At 35.7% G+C, this 18,593-nt stretch overlaps 1 protein-coding gene across 13 annotated transcripts; it reads left to right on the forward strand.

Moving 5' to 3' along the window:
• Positions 1-212: 212 nt before the first annotated feature.
• On the forward strand, positions 213-7,618 carry LOC107827507 (3-isopropylmalate dehydratase small subunit 1). 13 transcript variants are annotated; one of them, XR_012711182.1, is made up of 6 exons: positions 213-1,111; positions 4,668-4,865; positions 5,268-5,361; positions 5,472-5,544; positions 5,776-5,889; positions 7,072-7,618. XR_012711182.1 is itself a non-coding variant. In XM_016654653.2 (2 exons), exon 1 carries the CDS (start codon positions 323-325, stop codon positions 1,097-1,099), a length of 777 nt encoding a protein of 258 aa, XP_016510139.1. In that variant the 5' UTR covers positions 213-322; the 3' UTR covers positions 1,100-1,111; positions 7,072-7,618. The 13 variants fall into 13 exon arrangements, 1 of the variants encoding a protein (XP_016510139.1); XR_012711184.1 differs by having other exon boundaries at positions 5,806-5,889; XR_012711185.1 differs by lacking the exon at positions 5,776-5,889 and having other exon boundaries at positions 7,072-7,154; positions 7,573-7,618.
• Positions 7,619-18,593: the final 10,975 nt, after the last annotated feature.

The raw sequence follows: 18,593 nt of genomic DNA on the forward strand, positions 1-18,593 counted from the left end.
TATATATTATATCAATGTACTAATATTTATTTTCATCATTTAAACATATTACCTCCATTGCTATTTTTAATAATTTATATGTATTTTATATTGATTAACGTGATACAAACGTACTTACACTAAAATTAGTACTTACAAAAAGAGAGGAGAATATGAAATAAATAAAGGGTTAGAGAGATTAGGGTTAGCACTTGTCCATTCAAATGGCGGCTCGCCTGCTTTTCTGATCCATAATAATATGGCCCAATATCTAATAAGTACTGCCCACATTTTTAACACACTCCACTCTCAGCAAAATTAGCAATCTCCCAAGCTTTCAGCAATGGCGGCTTCATCAACTCTTTCCAGTTCCATCACCACCTTCAAACTGTCCCCGTGCCAACCACGCGCTTCCTTTATTATCGCCTCCGTCAAACTCCCTTCAGTTTCCTCCGATAACCCTTTCAATCCTTTAATTTCTCATTTTGGCCCAACTCCCAAAAGCCCCACCATCGCACCCCTCCGTTGTTCCGCCGTCTCCACCACACCGGAAACCACCACCACGACCGCCACAGCATTCCACGGCCTTTGCTACGTCGTCGGGGACAACATCGACACTGACCAAATCATCCCCGCAGAATACCTAACCCTAGTCCCGTCAAACCCAGACGAGTACAAAAAACTCGGGTCCTACGCGCTGTGCGGACTCCCTTCATCGTACCAAACCCGTTTCATCGACCCGGATGAATTCACATCCAAGTACTCCATCATCATAGGCGGCGACAACTTCGGGTGCGGGTCGTCGCGGGAGCACGCGCCGGTTGCTTTAGGAGCTGCGGGCGTGGCGGCGGTGGTGGCGGAGTCGTACGCGAGGATATTCTTCAGGAACTCGGTTGCGACTGGTGAAGTTTATCCGCTTGAATCGGAAGTGAGGATTTGTGAGGAGTGTAAGACGGGTGATGTGGTGACTGTTGAACTAGGAGAGAGTAGGTTGATTAATCATACGACTGGGAAAGAGTATAAATTGAAGCCAATTGGTGATGCTGGTCCTGTCATTGAAGCTGGTGGCATTTTTGCTTATGCAAGAAAGGCTGGAATGATTCCTTCCCGAGATGCTTAGTTTTTCAAAGTGGTAATTGATTCGGTTCAAATATTTTCTTTTAAAGTTTTGTATTGGTGAAAACAAATGATTGCATAATAAATATGGTGTTTGTTGTATGATTTGGAGAAAAAATCAGCACCTTTAAAAAGGTGTCTTGTGTTCTGTTATGCCTATTTCAGTATAATGGATAAACAACATCTGAATTCCAAAATAGTTGGGTTGACTGTATGATCCAAAATAGTTCTGTTATGTCTTAATTCTTTAAAATTAGATTGTTTTTATGTTTACTGTCAGCTCAGCATTGTTGCATCTTTGTCCGAGCTTGAGACGGCTTTGCTTTGTGACATAGGCTGTGTTATGTTTTATCAGAAGAACAAAAGGAAAGATGTAGGCTCTAGGTTGTGTTATAGTGGTTGCTGTATGATTTGGGAAAAAGATTCAGTTATCCTGAAAGGGTATGTTAGTAATGTTTTCTTATGCCTATATCATGAATCATACTTGTAATATGCTTATCATTATGGCAATTTGTACTTTGAAGAGACCCGGTGAGCTTTACTTTGCTAGATCTTTCATGTTACTAGAGTTGGCTTCCTGATGATTCTTTGTCACTAGCGTAAAACTCGAAAATCCGGAGTGACTTTGCTATGTGAAAAGCTTGAGTGTTTCTATTTTTCACTCTATGACGCTTGTTTGTTTTATCCAGCGCGATTGTGTGGTGATATATTGTTAGATTAAGTGAGGTCTTCATGATTTGAAATGATATTAGCTCTATCTATGTCTTGTGCTCTTCGGTTTAAAGCTCAACACCACTGTCCGAACATGATCCATGTTAGATCTCTCTGATTCTCGTTGCCTGTAGGTTAAGTTTTGTGAATTAGGATCCCGAAATGGTCGCTAAAACCTGGAATTTGATGTCCTGGCTTGGTAGCTTCAGTTGTAACTTTATACCACTGGATCTTCATTAGTTTTCAGTTAGCAAAGAGCAATAGATAAGGTGTGCCTGTGTTAAGATGAGAAGTTCTGGAATATCCATGACTAACTTGATATGTCCAGGGATTTTTTTAAAAAAAAAAACTCTAGCTGAATAGTTTTGCTTCTGCAAATAGCAAATAATCTGTTAAAATCATGTTATACCAATAGCTGTGACACTGTGACTCCAAAATAATGTACAAACTCATGGCGAAATTATTTCTAAGCTGGGTAATTCTGCTTCTGTCACTTGGTGATTTGCTCATTGGTTGAAATGTTTGAGCATGAGCATTGGGAAAGATGAGGCGTTCAGATTATACATTAGTTTGCAGGAACTGATCAATTCGCCTCTGGTTTATTGAATGCCTCGATTGGTTTGTCTTTGCTAGTTTCTGTTTGATGCTCGTCCCAATTTATTTCGCGTTGAAGTGCTCTCTGATCTTCTCGTCTTAAGAATTGTACACCTGCTGCATTCATAAGCAACTCCCTTGAGCATTTTATTTGTTCCTTAGGATTACACATGAAATAGGTAAGTTTAAGGTGTTTTTTCTGGTTTCTTGTTGAGTCCTGAAGAGCTGTAGCAGCCTGAAATTACTACTATTAATAAGCGGGAATGATGAGCTGCATCCGGTAAAACAAAAGAGCAGCATCCGGTCAGAAAGCGGGTCAGAAGGGTTTAATCATAATTTAATCAAAATACCCAACGTTATAGTTCGAAGCGTGCTGCCAGCTTTCTTCCAGGTTTGACATGTCGTTACCTAGCAAAATTTTGGATTGCTCATGGACTTCCTCTGTGAAATTATTCTCGCTTCTTCTGTTTTGTTTGTGCAAATCTTTGATGATTTTTCAAGTTCCTCCTCTTCTTTGCTCCGTCTTTCTCTTCCAAGTTTTTGCTATTTGGCTCATATACAGTAAAGGTATGATACCACCGTTATTTAGATTTAAGATTCAGTTTATTTTTAATCTGAACAATGTTTGCTTCTCATGTTTGAACTTGGGTTTGCATTAGAAGTGTTTGCGAAATTGCCCGAAAGAAACTACGATTGATCTAAGTTTTTTTAATATGTTGTTTCAACGAATCTTAACTCACACCTTCAAAGTGATTTAAACGTGCGGTTTACCTTTACAAAATTAGTTTTTTGATGTAGTTCTTGTGAACAATTTGATAAACCTATTTCTTCAAAATTTGAACTTTTTGCTTTTTGGATTTTTGTTTTTGGTTGATTCTTGAGGTTCTTTGAAACTGTTGCTTTTGTTAGGTTCTTTCAATTCTGATCTTGAGTAAACATTACTGTAATCTTGAGTGTTGAGAGAATTATTGGCAAAATAATGAGAACTTCTGCTTTTTTAATAGTTTTAGTTACTTTGGGACTGTATATTATGATCTGTGATGTTTTTCCATAAAATGAAAGTGTGTGTTTCAGCTTAGATCTTAATGTGCTTAAGATACTTTTGGCCAATTAGTTCACAAGAAAAATATGCTAGAAGTTCCTTCAGATGCGGATCTTGGCTGAGAAAATTGAGTTTGAATGGCTCTCGAGGTGGCTGACACGAGCCTCTTAGTACAATTACAGGAAATATAATAGCTATGAAATAAGTAGGAGAATCAAAAGAAAGGGTAATGCAACAGAGATAAGTTGGGGATGGGGGGACTTAGGACCTGGTCCTGACTTGTGAGATAAGAACACTATCATCTCTTCCCCTGTATATCCTTCTATTTTTCTCTTCACTTCTCGATTATTCACTGTGAATTATTTCGTTCGTATCTACAGATAGTTTATCTATCTTTGTTCTATTTAAATTTACCGCAAGCTCCCTAAATTTTGGTTGGAGCGTTGGTAATCACAATTTTTGTTGATAACTTTTAGTTTTCAGTTGTTTTGAATATTTTTTGATAGCATCTTTACGTACATGTTAGTAACTATTCTTGATTTGCACAAATCTACTATGTCTTTTTGATAATATTTGGTAATATTCTTGATTTGCACACATCTACTATGTCTTTTTGATAAAATTTGTCATCTGGTACCAACTAATCAGTTCAAAATTAAACACTCTTATCAAAACTTATAGTATCGGCTATTTTTATTTCAGAATCTCTGTTAGGAGACTTGTGCTTTTTGCTACTCTGGAGTGTAATTAGCCACTTCTATTGCCTACTTCGGAAATTTTTTATAAGTGAATTTGTGTTTCAATTGTGAACATACATTGTAGTCTACAGTTACTTTGCATTACTGTAAATAGGTACACCTATTATTTGTTTTTCATATTTCATGGATTTTTGTTTTCATTGTGGAGATAATTACGGATTCGTATTTTCCCATTTAGAAGAACTATATCAGTTGCTCTTCCGTCCTTAGATATTCAGGAGGTTTACAAGTTTCATGCTTTGGTCTGATAAAGGACCGCTTAAAAGATCAAGTTGGCTCTGACATACCTTTTTAAAGGTAGCAACTAAATCAGGCAGAGAAAAAAGAGAGTATGTACATAAAATCTCTCCATGACTAACTTGATATGTCCAGGGATTTTTTTAAAAAAAAAAACTCTAGTTGAATAGTTTTGCTTCTGCAAATAGCAAATCTATATGTTTTGCTGAGTTGCTTCTCTCTATTGTCAGTTTGTCGGAGTTTAAAAGGTAGATTGTGGGGGTGCATGTGTATCGTCTTTTATAATCGAGTTTCCCATAGGTATCGTACTCCAGGAAAGAACAGAAAAGCCAGGTTTGGCATCAAAGGGTTCAATAGAAGTTCCAAGAGTGGTAGTTTTCCTCGGGTAACTACTGAAGTGATCATTTGGTGGTGCCTCATCTTTCTAGGTAAGGGATGAACTTCTCAATTCAGGGTAAATTATAAGAATTTTTATGTGATTACTTTGGTGATGACTTGTAATTAGATAACGTATCTTTCTCCTTCTTTGTTTTACTTGAATAGAATGGGAGAAGTTTTTTGGTTCTACTGCTTTTCCCTTCTTCTTTCTTACCAGTAATCTGTTTCGCCTTGCGCTTCTTGAGTTGTATTTGCATTTTTTTCGTCGTTGCTTTCATGATTCTACTGTATTTGTCGCTCTGTTGAGGTTTCTTTTTTGTTCTTTCTTTATTGCTACCCTTTGTTACTCATGGGAGTTTGATGGTCATTTGTTAGTAGTCCCCTTCGTTTGGGGGTTCTTTTGTTGTTTAATCCTGTCAATGTCTTTTTAATATTTGTTCCTCATTTTCAAGGATGTCATTGTCTAGCAGAATTGGATGTCACACTGATAGTAATTTTTGGGTTGTTCTTGTGGAGGAAATTCGCCTTGTGAATCCTTAGAGCCAAGTAAGTATACTTGAAATGTAGTAACTAGGCTTAAAACTATACTCTTTTCCTTTTTGTTTCCAGAGAACAACTTGCAGCAGATTTGTCATTCTCCTTTTACGGATTTTCAGGATCGAATTCTTACTGTTGCTGAATATTGCTGTAAAAGAAATCCAGTTCTACTTATGATGAGTAATCCCTAAAGTATGCCAGCTGATCTTTTTCCAATGTTGCATAATTTTTGCATATTCTCTCATCTTTCATGGTTGGGACAAAGTTCATACACATACTTATCTTCTAATATCTTGTGATAACCAATGTGCTCAAATGCTTTTTATTTTGTGCTTTTAGTTTTACTATCATATTCCTACACAAATAACGCATATATGCACGAATGTGCAAATATTGTATAAATTGTTCATTCTTTTCCTTTAGGTACTGATTTTCCTGCTTTGCTTTGGTTAGTGATACATAAGACATCACTGTTTTTACTTCTGTCATGGAGACTTTAGGACTGCAAGTGTTTATGGAGTCAATGCAATATATGGTGTAAGTTAGTCAAATTTTTATTACATTGAGATGTATGTTCTATGTGTGGTTGAAACATTACATCATTTCTTACAATCCTTCCTCTTAATTTTTTACACTAATGAGTGTCTACTTGACCTTCTATAGGAGGAAGAGTTCAATTTTACATCTCTCTTGCTATTAGAATGTAATATGGGTATGCTGCAATTATGAAAACGGACCTAAGGGATAATAGTTCCTACACGATAGTGCTAATTTGGTGTCTCTTTGTGTTTATTCGTGAACAATTTTAGGATTTTCTCCTCATGGTATTATTTATATTATAAATCAAAGTTTATTGTCTTGGGATTTTTCTCAATCATTTCCATGTGAATCGAGTCCTATCTCTATTTGACCATGCATGTCTAAATCTGATCTGAAATCGGACAGAAATAATTTGGTTGAGTATTAGAGTTTTGATTTTGAACAATTAGTGAAAGTGTGCAATGAAGTTCAGATAGGACTTCTGTTTGTAATGTGCTCTTTTATCTTTTGGTATTATAAGAATGTTTTTAACTTCTATGTACTACATTAGTTGCATATTGGACTATATGTATGTTGCCACGGGAATAGGTGATGTGCGACATGCCTCAATTTTGTGGTAGGTTCTCTTTCATTGTTCAGAAATATCTAGATTAGTAAGTGCTGAGCAAAATCCAACAGTGTGCAATTAAATACAGTATCAAACTATAAATATTCGTGTGTTTCTCTATTTGTGAGGCAATTCATTTCTATTCTCACTTCTTCTGATATGCTTCAAAACAAAGGGAAAGTTAACAAATTTACTTGGTAAGTATGGATAATGTGAATGGAAATATGGTTTCATCTGGATTACTACTCTTAAGTCTTAATTGCCACTAGATTCGTATAAAATCTAGATTAGTTTAACTTTTCTCCACCTATGAAGGAATGCACCACATTGGTACCGTACTCATCTATAGTACGAAACAGACATATTTTTGATAGTTTTGACATGATCTAGGTCCCCAAACAGTGAGCATCAAGTGTTTGTTAAAATGCTTGTTTATATGTCTCAACTGGACAGCGTGCACAAATGACTAAAGAATCTAAAATTGAAAGAATCATCCTGATAAGTTGTAAAATCCTTCAACTCTATTAACTTTCTGCTAACTCTGTCCTACTACATGGTTTTTTATTTTGCAGTAAATTGAAGGCCGCTGAGACTGTCTTTAAATGAAGAATAAGGGGAAAAAACTCAAATTGTAACTGCCCCTGATTCCAATAGGGTAACATGTCACTCCCCCTAATCTTAATCAAGAATGTGAAAATAAAGACACTTCCTTGATCCCCATAAAGATGCATCTTAATCAAATCAAATAGGCTAACGAATACACCATTTGACAGCAAGGAAATGACCAGTCATATATTAAATTATTAGCCTTTGTCTTCAAGACAACTATAAATTGAACTAAAACCATCGATATCTTGTGTCTATTTGCACAAAGCAGATAATTTGTGAATGTTAAGTTTAGTAGAAGCCCTATTTTTTGTTCTCCCATTTGGCCTTTGTCAGTGAGAGTGTGGAACTTAAAAAGTAAACATATGATTGTAGAGTTACCATTCTTAGTTGGTATTGTAGTTGAGCTATCCTCTTATTAAGTAACTCTTTTGTAGTTTCTTTGAGTTGTTTCTCCTTTTGTTCAGTATATATCAATCATTTCGGTGAGGCACATGGCATTTTGAAGGAAAATAATAGTGGGAAGTTTTCCCATTTTCTATTCTTCTATACCTTGTCATTGTACATTCGTCAAGAGTCCACATTGTAAAGTGCCGATGAAGTTTTTGCCTTTAGCATCAAGTGGAAGTGGACACTGTTGATATATAAAACTCTGAAATATATAGAGCTAATATATGTTTTATCTATAGTATCGGTTGAGCGTTGATAAGTTAGTAAGAGCGATTTTATTTTCAGCAGACCTTATTGAATGTATGGAAGTCCACAACTGCTGTCAAAGTTTTGCTATCTTGTATAGAAGAGGATGTTTCGAAGATATTATTTTAACATTAGAAGCTATGAAGAGTATCTATTCTGTTTTGGTGGTGTCTTCAATTTCTTATACAGGACATGGAATAGAAAAAACTAATTTCTCACCAATTCCATTATGTGCAGTGGTGCTTTCTTACTTTCAGTTTCCTGTCAATTTTTACGATTAAGGATGTGTCACGACCCCAACCCCAGTCATGATGGCGCCCAACACACTGCTAGGCAAGCCCGACCATTCAACAACATTATCCCAAATTCTTATTCAGATTATAGAAAAATATCACAGAGAATTTACTAAGTCATCACTCTCAAGTGTATAATTAATAATAAAACCTGCGGAAATTCAACTAAAATTCCACACCATAGCCCAATAGAATCCGGTGTCACGAATATGAGCCTCTAATACAGAATATCCACCTATTACAAGTCTGTCTAGGAAAAATGCGGAATAAAAGATAAAGATAGAGGGGAGAGATCAAGGCTGCAAACGTCATGCAGCTACCTCAATACTCCCGGATACTGCTGCTCAGCTAAACAAATCCTCACTCAGCCTGTGGTGTACCTGGATCTGCACGCAAGGTGCAGGGAGTAATGTGAGTACTCCGACCCAGTGAGTAGTAAACATAAATAAAGACTGAGAATAAGAAATCGTGAAAAAATACAAAGTAAACAATAACTGGCAGTTTAGAACAACAAATAGTGAAGCAACAAGTCAATTAAATCAGAGTACCAAATACTGAGACAGGTATAACAGATAAAAACAAATGCATGAGTGCAATGCAACTCTCTAGTACCCACTGCGGCGTGCAGCCCGAGCTATCCATTTTATTTATCGTCGACGACGCTCACTGGAGGTGTGTACAGACTCTGGAGGGGCTCCTACAGCCCAAGCACAATATCAAGCCATCTCGTGGCATCAAATCTAGGCCCTCGGCCTCATATCAATCTCAGTATAATCACCCAGGCTCTCGGCCTCAATATCAATATAACACTGCTGCGGCGCACAGCCCGATCCATGCTCAGTCCAGAAATCATCATAAGCCCCTTGGGCATTTGTAAAACAGTAGTTCTCAGCCCGAAATATCATTTAAGTTTTCAAATCTTAGAAAGATGGCTGAGTTTGCAAAACAGTATTTAAAACCTTGGACTGAGGTCAAATGATATGCAAAATATGCGAAAGTAGTGATATCAATCCCTAAAGGATTCAAATAATTGGCAAGAAGCCTACAATTGGAAACATGACTGAGGATATAAATTCTTTAACAAAATAAGTGAGGAAAACCAGTCAAAAATCCCCTAAGGGTTCTACAGGTCGGCACAAGGCCCCAAGCATGGCAACAAGCCCAATTCACAATAATAAAGTATACGCCTCAACCAAAAATGTAGTAAAATATCTCTCGGGACGGACCAAGTCACAATCCCTAACGGTGCTCTACCCAACGCCCGTTATCCGGTGTGCAAGTCACCTCAATATAGCGTTACGATGTGAAATTTCGGGGTTTCAAACCCGCAGGATATCATTTACATCAATTACTCACCTCGAACTGGATAATTCTCTAGCTCACGACGCCTTTGCCCCTTGAATTGGCCTCCACGCGCGTCGAATCTATCCAAAATCAGAACGAATACGTCACAATATGCTAAGGGAACAAAGCTCAAGCGAAAACATTCGAAAAATATCAAAAATCTCGAAATTAGCAAAACCCGAGCCTCGGGGCCACGTCTCGGAATCGGGTAAAATTTACATTTTCAGAATCCTCATACCCTCACGAGTCTAACCGTGCCAAAATTATCCAACTCCGATACCATTTGGTCCTTCAAATCATCATTTTACATTTTTGAAAGGTTCCACAATTTTCTTCCCAAATTCCATCTCAAATCAGGAATTAAATGATGAATTCAGTGATAGATTCATGTACTTTAACCAAATCTGAGTTAGAATCACTTACCCCGACCAATTTCTTGAAAAACCTTCGAAAAATCGCCAAAATCCGAGCTCTCTAGGTCAAAATATCAAATAAAACCCAAAACCTCGTATTTATAGAGTACCCCTCGGATTACGACACCGCTTACCGCACAAAAATGACCGCGGTCCGTGTAAAATCAGCGGGGTCCGCGCAGAAACGTCCGTGGCCGCGCAGGCCTTGCTCTACAGGGACAGGCTTTAGTATTTTGGCCATAACTTTCGCTACAGATGTCCAAATTGCGATATAGTTACCTTTCTGGAAACTAGACACGAAGGGCTACAACCTTTGTTTTTGAATCACCTTAAAATTCCTTGTGGATCAAAAGATATGAGCTTCCGAAGTAGGACCAGCAACCTGCAGTCTTGAGTGACCGCGGCCACTGTGACGCGTTCAGCGCTAGGCCAGTGTGCCCAGTGCGAAAAAGAGCGCGGTCCGCACCACAACTGCTGCCCCCTCCATTTTCTAAGTTTCGGGGTGTCCATACTCGCTCAAAACTCACCCGAAACACACCCGAGGCCCCCGGGACCTCAACCAAAAGCACCAACGCATCCTAAACATTATTCAACCTCGTTTCAATCATCAAAACACCTCGACTAACACCAAAAATCATCAAATCACATCGAATTCAAGCCTATGAATCTCAAGAACTATCAAATTCCATTTTTGATCAAAAACCCAACCAAACCACGTTCGAATGACCTCAAATTTTGCAGACAAGTTCAAAATGACATAACGAAGCTACAGAAACTCTCGGAATTCCATTCTGACCCTCGGATCAAAATCTCACCTATCAACCGAAATTCGCCAAAATACTAACTTCGCCAATTCACGCCTAATTCTATACCGTACCTCCAAAACCACTTCCGATCACTCTCCTAAGTCACAAATCACCTCCCGAAGCTAACTGAACCATCGGAACTCACATCCGAACCCTTTAACCCATAAGTCAATATCCGGTTGACTTTTCCAACTTAAGCCTTCTTAAAAGAGACTAAGTGTCTTATTTTTTATTAAAACCAATCCGATTTAACTCTAACACACTGAATACCGAAAACGAAACATGAAGAAACATAAAATGGGGGAAACGGGGTGATAACTTACGTGTCGACGGGTCGGGTCGTCACAGTATGGCTAAAAATTTGACTTGTGTGGGAGCTTCTTACCAAGCCAACCGAAATACTTAAAAATATTAGTATATAATAGTGGTTAACTGGATTGCACAGTTAGGAACGAATTGAAATTCGGTTTCCAAAAAAAATTGTTTTTATTGTAAAGCTTCAGTCTTCCAAGTGAAGTAGTCGAAACTTCAAAACTTTTTCAGCCGAGAGGAAAAAGCGTAAATAATTGTCCGAAATCTACAAGCATTCTCTTCTTTACCTTTAATATTAGAAAGATGCATATGCCACTAATGTAAGATTTAATGTTTAGCATGGTGAAATGAGAATTTTTTAAGTCATTCATACTTTTACGCCCATAGTGTAAGATTTATTTAGTGTTTAGTATGGTGAAATAAGGAATTTTTAAGTCATTGGCGTTTGTTGTTGTTTCTCTTTTAATCAACTTAATGATTTTGTGATTGTCCGATTACCTAACTTCTACTGTATTGTGTGATTTTTAGTTCTTTTCTTTTGGTATATATTCCCTTGCTTGTAAACATTAGGTCCTGTATTGTTTACCGCTTAAGAGCGTGGAAGAAGTCATGGTGAGAGGTCTAAAATAAAATTGTTAAATTGATGTGGCTGTTTTTTAAAACATATTTGCCTTTGTTCTTGATATACGGTGACTTTGCTAGATTTCATATTGTTGAAGTTATTTTAGAAGGTAATAGAATGTAGGGAAATTTTCGTTCCTATACCGTATAGGAAACTATATTACCAAATATGTTCATAGTTTGCATATTACCCTTCATGCTAATAGTATTTCTACAAAATATAGACTATGCATTAAATAAGGAATCATTGTAGCTGTAGGCTTCCTTATTTAGGCACGCTAAAATTGGGGGATTAAATATTCTTCCAGATCTTCCAAACGCAAATCACGCACATTAATCTTCTTCGTCAGTTTCGTCTCAAATTTAGCGTCTCTACATCAAATGCAATTATTCTTCTACAATTCAAAAACGAATTGATTATTCTTCTACAATTCACAAATCAAAAACGACTAAATCTTCTACAATTCTTCTACATCAGACGCAATTATGTCCAAATTTCAGTAATACAAAGCAAAGGAAAAGAGAGCAACAATTCTACCATTAACAACCATTAAAAAGCTTTGAAGCTTTGAATTCAAATTTGGGTTTTCAAAAATCATTATTTGTTTGGATTGGGTGTTGTTGCAAATAATTGGGAATATGGTTTAGAGTTTATATCTCAATTTTGAGGGGTTTTGGTGAAGATTAGACTTGGTTTTGGCTGAATTTCGGATTGAAACTCGAAGAAGAAGAAGACATGACATACATTATATTGCAGAAATTGCAGAAAAATTATAGAAAAATTGTATTATGTTGTTTATTTATTTTTTTTTCTTTTATTCATTTAACTATTGTATGAAAGTTGAACAACATTGTATAAAAATTATATTTAAGTGGTATTATATTGTAGTTGTATATAACTTAGTAGAAATAATGTACGAAAATTGTAGATAATTTGTAGATAAGTTGTATAATATATAATTAGTTGTATGAAAATTATTTTTAGTATGTATAAATCAGATACAAAATATACAAAAGACATATTGTATAAATTTTGTATAAAATTTGTATGTAAGTTTTATGTTATTGTAGTTGTATTTCACTGGGTGGAAATAATGTGTGAAAATTATAGAAAATTGTAGATAAGTTGTATTCCTCTATAACGGGAGATGTTGGCATACCAAGTAACTTTAGTGTTCCAGACGAACATGCATGAAAATAAAGATAAATTATGTTATGAAGAGTTTGTAGATATTTTGTAGAAACATTGAAATTCTGTATTCTCATATTAATTTTTCAAATGATATGTAGTTTTGTTGTAGATTAAATGTAAAAAACAAGCCATTGTGAGTCTTATTTGATTCAATCCTCACAAATTCACGTCTCTTTGAATACAATACAACCATACTTTCTTGAATTTAAAGGTATAACAATATATATAAATTAAAAAATATCTTCTCCTCTGCACAAGTTAGCTCCAAAACAGACGAAGTGGAATAACAAGCTCCCGTCAAAACTTTTAACACAACACAAAAGCTCAAAAATAAATAAAAAACAGTCTACAATTTTTCTACAATTTATCTACAATTGCTGCAATATAATGTATGTCATGTCTTCTTCTTCTTCTTTTTCGACGAGTTTCAATCTGAAATTCAGCCAAAACCAAGTCTAATCTTCACCAAAACCCCTCAAAATTGAGATGTAAACTCCAAACCATATTCCCAATTATTTCCAACAACACCCAATCCAAATAAATAATGATCTTTGAAATCCCTAATTTGAATTCAAGACTTTAAAGCTTTTTAATGGCTGTCAATGGTGGAATGACTGTCAATGGTGTATTTTTGAAAACCCAAATTTGAATTCAATTCTTCTGTTTTGTTTGTGCAAATCTTTGATGATTTTTCAAGTTCCTCCTCTTCTTTGCTCCGTCTTTCTCTTCCAAGTTTTTGCTATTTGGCTCATATACAGTAAAGGTATGATACCACCGTTATTTAGATTTAAGATTCAGTTTATTTTTAATCTGAACAATGTTTGCTTCTCATGTTTGAACTTGGGTTTGCATTAGAAGTGTTTGCGAAATTGCCCGAAAGAAATTACGATTGATCTAAGTTTTTTTAATATGTTGTTTCAACGAATCTTAACTCACACCTTCAAAGTGATTTAAACGTGTGGTTTACCTTTACAAAATTAGTTTTTTGATGTAGTTCTTGTGAACAATTTGATAAACCTATTTCTTCAAAATTTGAACTTTTTGCTTTTTGGATCTTTGTTTTTGGTTGATTCTTGAGGTTCTTTGAAACTGTTATTTTTGTTAGGTTCTTTCAATTCTGATCTTGAGTAAGCATACTGTAATCTTGAGTGTTGAGAGAATTATTGGCAAAATAATGAGAACTTCTGCTTTTTTAATAGTTTTAGTTACTTTGGGACTGTATATCTTTAATTGCTGCTCTCTTTTCCTTCCCTCTTATATTACTGAAGGAACCGAAATCATAACCATCAAAAGTTATTGTTGTGTATGAACTTTGAAGATTTGACTTTAATTTTGACTGGTTGTAGAAGAAAAAACCTTTTTGGACGTTAATGGTGGAGGGTCTCAATTGTTTTTCTGGTTTTAGCAGAGGGAATAATGGTTTGAAACGTAAGTGTGTGGTGATACGTGGGTGAGGGTGTGAGGTTGGGAGTGGGGGAGGGGGGGGGTGGATTTGGAGGAATATACAGTACCATAAATTTAGGAGCGATATAAGGTATAATTAATGTACAGTTAAAACACCTTATGGTATAGAATTGGTAATTAGGTATACTAAATATAATTATATCAAACCTTAAACATTGAGGGTAATATAGTTTCCTATATGACATAAAAATGTAAAAATTCCTAGAATGTAAGAGCGGTAAGAATACTCTATTCATGTTGGGCCCGTGCTTTTGCACGGGCTACACCTTACTAGTTTCTATAATAGAAGGCACTTAAGCCATTTTTCTGCTAACATAAGTTGGGGGTGGGGGGACTTAGGACCTGGTCCTGACTTGTGAGATAAGAACACTATCATCTCTTCCCCTGTATATCCTTCTATTTTTCTGTTCACTTCTCGATTATTCACTGTGAATTATTTCGTTCGTATCTACAGATAGTTTATCTATCTTTGTTCTATTTAAATTTACCGCAAGCTCCCTAAATTTTGGTTGGAGCGTTGGTAATCACAAATTTGGTTGATAACTGTTAGTTTTCAGTTGTTTTGAATATTTTTTGATAGCATCTTTACGTACATGTTAGTAACTATTCTTGATTTGCACAAATCTACTATGTCTTTTTGATAATATTTGGTAATATTCTTGATTTGCACATATCTACTATGTCTTTTTGATAAAATTTGTCATCTGGTACCAACTAATCAGTTCAAAATTAAACACTCTTATCAAAACTTATAGTATCGGCTATTTTTATTTCAGAATCTCTGTTAGCTTGTTTGAGATGAATACTCTCGTTGAATCCCGAAGTTGTCCATATTGGAAATCAATTTCTCATTTCAATCAGAATCAAATTACTTTGAAGATAGTTCATACATAAAAGTGGTTGATCAAATAAGTGAAGTGGTATTAGCAACTTTGAAAAATTATTTTAACTTTTCTCATGGAGTTGATCCTTTGGAAAACCTGCAATTGGATCCTCCTCAAGGACATTAATAGTTCCTTCTACGTCGTCTTTTAACTTTATTAGTTGATTCTAATATTCTAAAATACATAGTTGAACCTATAAATTTGTATAAATGTGAATAGAATTTGTGAACTTTACTAGCAACACAAAAAATTACACGAGATTCCATTAGATTGAGTACATATGTGGATAATTATCTTGCCTCGGACAACTTTACCTGAGTACACAATTTTTTCTTCACTGGTCTTACTGCATCTTCTCTGTAATTTTTTTTAGGTAGTTCATTTTCTCATTTCTAGCAGCTATTATATTCTAAGGTTTTGTTTAATGAATTTTTATCAGATTTCATTGGTATTTTTCTGCTTTCGAGCAGCTACTCTTATTTGGAGATTCATGTTGTTCCTTTGCTTCTTGTCGATGTGTCCTACTGACCATCTTTTTTTGGGTCTTCCTCACCATGCTATTAGTTTCTCTTCGGTATTCCTTACCCTTCATATATGATTGTCACTATCTCTATATATGTTTATGTGTGTGCTTTTGTTGAATTCTAAGTTGGCATTTCTGGCTCACAAATATAAATTTATAAATTGGGATAAGTTTTTTTGGGTGATTGGTGCTCATCCTTTTAGGTGTTTGGCTTGAATTTTTATTTCCCCTTATGAGTGGACACATCATCTCTAAGTCGAATGTTAGATGGCTAAGAAAGGAAAGTGAGTCGTGATGATAGGGGAATCCTACATCCTTTTGATGTATCTCATCAATTCCCTTCATGTAATGCTGGAGACATCGACACCAATTTATTTTTGTGTTAATACCGTTGTTAAACTGTCACACCTCCTTTTTGCGCGCCCAGCCCCGAAGGGTAAAATGCGCGAGGGAGTTTTTCCAATTTAAGTGACAATATTCGAAATGAGATTATTTATTTAATTCAGAGTCGCCACTTGGGAAAGGTTTGGCTTTTGGTGTCCCAAGTCACCAGTTTATCTTGAATCCCAAATCGAGGAAATTTTCGACTTTCCAAATGAAGTATGCAAACCAGAAATTCTAAGTAAGGAATTCTGTTGACCCAAGGGAAGGTGTTAGGCACCCTCGAATCCCGTGGTTCTAGCACGGTCGCTTAAATTATTATAATAGCTAAATATCTGATTTAAATACATGTTGTGACTTATGTGCTTTTATTAAGTTTAAACCGCTTTTATTATTATTATTATTATTTTTTATTTATTTTTTATAGAATTGTAACGTCGTGAAAATGCATATCGAACCACGTCACAATCAATGCACCCGTAGTTGTTAACGCATTTCGACTCCGTTGAGATTTGAATTTGGGTCACATAAATGCGCACCCGAATTTAAGAATGTAATTTAATTAAGTCGCGCCTAAAGAGTCTAACGCGTTATTATCTTTGGGGAAGGCAGTGAAATTCACTAAACAGTCCATCCCAAATTCTAAGTATTTATTATGATCAATTATTGAGGGCCCCGCAATTTGCATTTTTATTTGGCGAGGCTCGTCTCATTATTTTTTAATTGGCGAGGCTCGCCTCATTATTTTTTTTGAAGGATAATCTTAGCATGACTACATTTCCTATTTTTATTTTCTAAAAATAAATGAAAGAAAATACATGCTAATTAAATTACATGCTTAGCCAATTCTGGCCTCTTATTAATTATCGGATTAATTATTTACGAGGCGGGGAATTGTTTCAAGTCTTATTCCATGAGCGAACATGCTTTTAATTTGACATAAAAAATTGTATACAAGATTAATAAAATGCTAAACTCACGCTAAACATTTTTTTCAAGTTAAGTTGAGACTAACTCATTTGAACTAAGTTAATGGAATTAACTACTAGATTAATAGAATTAAACTACTAGAAGCTGCTACTAATGGGATTCGAACGTGGTCCTATAAACTGCCTAACGAGATCCGATAAAGTTAAAACTCAAAAGATTAAAACTACATTGTATTTAGCAAGGTTAAAACATTCTCCTCTATACATACAACATATGGCTGAAAGGAAATCTAGTTATCACTACGCCAACTACTCGTGCATTCCACAAATTGCATGATTATATCATTCGTACAACCAAACAACTGTAAATCACAATACTTAAACAGACTAAGCTTCAGTTAATGTACAAAACTACCTACTGTATTATACTTTTGAGTTACAACCTAGCAAGTTACACAAATCTAATAACATCTACAAAAGCTGTAATTACTGCAGCAAATGATTAAACTTCTTCACATCTTTCATTTCATGCTTTCACTGTTACAACAATGTGAAATTCTAGTGTGTACCTGGATGTTGAAATGCAAAGAAGAAGAAGAAGGGAGAGAAGTCAGCATCAGTAACAGAGAATAGCAGCAGTAACAAAAATACAGCAGCAGTAGCACCCCCAGGCAGAATAAACCAGCAATAACTCAATGAAACAATACCCAATGTCCAAGTAAAAGACTCAACAAGGCTCAGTTGAGACCCAGGAAACTCCAATGTTAATCAACAGGTAATAGATGAATCCGACACAATAATGGAACACAGTTTCTGATTTTCAGACACTCAAAGGAAAGAAACCCAAGTTTCGAATAGAACAAAACAGTTGATGCTGATTTCAAAACAGAAAAAGTGAATAAAAGTAGAATTTTCAGCTTCTTCTTTTGTTCTCAAATCTCTTTTGGTCCCAAAACCCCTTTCCCTTTCCAGTTTTTCTCTCTTCTCTCTTTCTGATTTTTTTGAACTATTCTGCCTCCCTATTTTCTGATCTCTTTCCTCTCTTTTCTCTCAACCCCTCCCTGTCTCCCCTTAAACTAGTGGAAAACTCCTCCTTTATATCCTATTCAAACTATCCACCAACATGTTAAACAATTCAAACTCCTCCCATCTCTCCTCCTGTTTTTCCACTCACAGACATAAAGAAAAGCCCTTCCCATCAGATTCCCTGACAGCCCCCTTTTGTTGTTAAAATGACCTATCTTTATTAAATTAAGCAAAACATGGGCATCAGGAATATGCTCTGACAGCACATGCTGTCCAATTAACCCTAACTTATTAACAACTGACAATGCACATACTGTCCACGCAGGGACAAAATTCCATGTCAATTTGAACTTTGAAATCTATGTTAAACTGCAGCTATAAACCAATCTTTAAGTGTTTTCTGATTCAAACTGAACAAACTACAAGCAGCTATACTCAATTCTTAATTGGATTCAAACAAAGCTTCAGCAGAAAACAAATAACACGAATCAAATTATTACCATTCAAAGCTAAAACTAATTGACGACATATATCGAATCGACTACGCGAGTTACGATACATTCAATCAATACCCAATGAATCAGAATCGAACAGTATCAACAGG

The sequence above is a fragment of the Nicotiana tabacum genome, chromosome 6 (genome assembly GCF_000715075.1).
Source record: "Nicotiana tabacum cultivar K326 chromosome 6, ASM71507v2, whole genome shotgun sequence".
In the NCBI taxonomy this organism is placed as follows: domain Eukaryota; kingdom Viridiplantae; phylum Streptophyta; class Magnoliopsida; order Solanales; family Solanaceae; genus Nicotiana; species Nicotiana tabacum.